The 2,886-nt window shown below is 44.8% G+C and overlaps 1 protein-coding gene across 1 annotated transcript; it reads right to left on the bottom strand.

The window, feature by feature from the left end:
• Positions 1–1,748: 1,748 nt before the first annotated feature.
• Positions 1,749–2,402, bottom strand: LOC138070679 (zinc finger BED domain-containing protein 2-like). Its single transcript, XM_068961910.1, is given in 1 exon segment — positions 1,749–2,402. A coding segment is annotated over 1 exon segment (654 nt).
• Between the last annotated feature and the right edge of the window lie 484 nt (positions 2,403–2,886).

Raw genomic sequence — 2,886 nt, 5'->3', positions numbered from 1 at the left:
TGACAATCCAAGCCTGAAAACTTTAAGTCTATGCAAATATAGTATTTATAACAAATTATTTTAGGCAAGCAACTTCTGAAGGAGATGCAATGAATTTCAGCCTTTAGGAATTTTGAGCTATTAGGAAGTCTGGTATTGCACTAATAAAATACAAACATTTATAGCCAGATCTTATTTCTGATACTGCTAAATGGGAACTTACAGCTTAACATAATAGGCAATTTAGCATATAAATGTGTCCCATAAAAGCAAGATGTTGGCAGTTCAAAACAATAAATGTTACCCTTCGGGCAGACTGTTACTGAGGTGTTAAAGGCCCCTGAAATTTTAATGAACTTGTTTATACTAAGAATTTCCTACACTAAATATCTTGCCTGAATTAATCTACTCCCAAGTTCATGCCAGACTACTGAAGGAGACTTTCAAAAAGTTAGACCTGGAGGAACTGACCTTTTAATTGATTTATTTTGGCAAAAGTTTTATTTCAATCTTTCCCCTTCAGTTTTATGTTTGCATCTGTCATCTATTCTGGTAACTCTCTAAGTGCATTCTAATGGCAATCTACTCCCGAGGACCAAGAGGAGGCATGGAATGTCTCTTAACTTGGAGAGCCATTTTCCATGCAAGTACATCACAACATGTTCTTATAATCTAAATAATGCAAGGGTAGCTTTATTTCTTTCTCATTTTTCTAAGCAAATACAGATCATATCAGTTGCTCTTTCTAACCTGCAGTAGGGAAAAAAAAAAACAAAAACTGTCTTCACAGTGGAATTCATTGAAAAGGGAATCCAATTTAAAATGATTGAATCAGGTCTCCAGAAGAGATTCTTGCACATAGATAGAAACTCTTAAAACCTCCATAATATCAAGTAAAAAATGTCCAGACTCTTTGAAGCTATTCAAACTGTTGACCAATCATTGCCTGTCAAACTTTTGCCTTGTTTTTCTAAGTGTTCACCAACCTATTAGTTCTCTTACCAATCTTACTGATCTTTTCCTGTATCTTTAGCTGACTCCTCTTCCATGGTTCCCCACATCTTAAAGTGAGATATTTTCCCAATTTACCCTAGTTCCTCTTTACTTTTTTTTCCCCCTTCTTTGTTTAGGTTTATTCCATTACCCCCAGAGAGTTTCAGTTATACCTATGAAATTTACCTCACAATCTGTGTATCCAGCCCTTCTTATCATTTGATTTTTTTTTTTTTTTTTTTTTGGAGATCTCAGGCCCACGTTTATTCTTTCTTCCACTGCTGGGTCCCACAGAATCAGCTTTACATCCAGTTCTTAAATCAACACCAGAATGTGTACAAACACCTCTGTCCCAGGAAGTCTGAGCTCTGCTCATTGTGGGGTCTCCAGAATGAGCTGGCCACATAGGCATATTCCAGCCACCCATCCAGTCTCAACCATCAAAACCTTCAGCTCCACCGAAACCAAGTGCTAGGCATAAAGCCCATTATTTTCACTCATTGAGGCTGACAGGCTGGTACATTCTGCCCCCAAATAACTCACAGACCCATGGTTAGTATATTTTAAAGTTTTGGTGAGTACTGTTCTAAGGAACCTAAGATAAGATAAGCATTTGGCCAATTCAGACCTGCTGAGATTAACCCATACTATTCTTTCTCTTAAAAACAACATCCTACCAAGCTACTTTGCTGTATATGTAAGCTGGAACTAAAAGAACTTTTTTGCTATGGGTCTAAAGTCAGTGTTTTCAGAATAAATTTCTCCCAAGCCCCCGTTTAAACAAAATGAAAGGGGTGAGCTGCCCCGGGCTGATCTTTCTCTCTCTGGCAGGCCTCCTTCTCAGCCCTCACCTTCCGCCTCATCTCCAGGATGGCCCTTTCCACCTCCTCCAGGGCTCGTTCTCGCCTCTCCACAGCCCGCTCCCGCCATTCCACCACCCTCTCCCTCCTCAGAAGTTCCTTTTCTCTTTGGCTGGCCCATAAAGCCAGGGACTCCACCTGCTCCAGGAGCCTGGCACAGTCACCCTCAATACCCGTGGGGAGCTGCGACCCCTGAGGCCTGGGGTCCTGACGCTGCCCAGCTTGACCGTGGCCGCTCTTCTCCAGCTCATCTTTGTGCATGCTTTTCAGATGCTTCCATAGGGCTGTGGTGCCCACGTTAACCCCAGGGCCCCGGCTCACCTGCCTGCCACACAGCCGGCAGGGGGCCTATTGGTTGGGGTGGTGCCCGGCATGGGCAGGGGCCAAGTGGAAATATTCCCAGGCCTCAGAAAACCGAGTCCCCTTGTTGTGGGGCATCAGGGTGGGCATGGCACCGGCAAAAGGGGCTGCCGGTTCTCGCGTCTCACTGATCTCCTCCCCCTCCTTCACTTCCAAGGGCCCTTTTGCCTTCATCCTGTTTCCGTCCTCTTCCTCCTCTTCCCGCCTCATCCTGTCTCTTCTTTACAGCTTTCCTTGAGTCAGAAGTCTCTAAAGCTAAAAGTGTACTTGGGAAGGGACTGGGCGACTCTCAGGGATTTGCAATAGTGGTCAAAGGCTGGCCACACCTGGGTGGTGTGAGGTTTCCTCCTTTCTGCTTCACTGGAGAGTCAGGATGAGTCAGAGCCAAGCAAAATGGCCTTTGAGGCTCTCCTGTACCTTCCTTCCATGACCCGGATACGTGCTGATCCCTCCTTGGCTGGGCCAGAAGACAGGATAACTCGGTGAAGCAATTATTAATACAAAGCTTTCCAGTGAGCTCGGTGTTCAGTACCTCAACCAGCACCACGTGTGTTTTTGAATACTGAGAATTTCAGGTATTCTCTTGATTCTTTTCCTGGCTGCTTTCACTGCTTCGGTGCTCCCGGAGACCTGTGTGATGCACTTTGGAAGCAGGAGGAGCAGCCTCAGGGTTCAGGCTGTCCAGGATGGCAGA

Source organism: Capricornis sumatraensis, chromosome X (genome assembly GCF_032405125.1).
Source record: "Capricornis sumatraensis isolate serow.1 chromosome X, serow.2, whole genome shotgun sequence".
NCBI lineage: Eukaryota > Metazoa > Chordata > Mammalia > Artiodactyla > Bovidae > Capricornis > Capricornis sumatraensis.
This window is presented reverse-complemented; position numbering and strand designations above follow the sequence as displayed.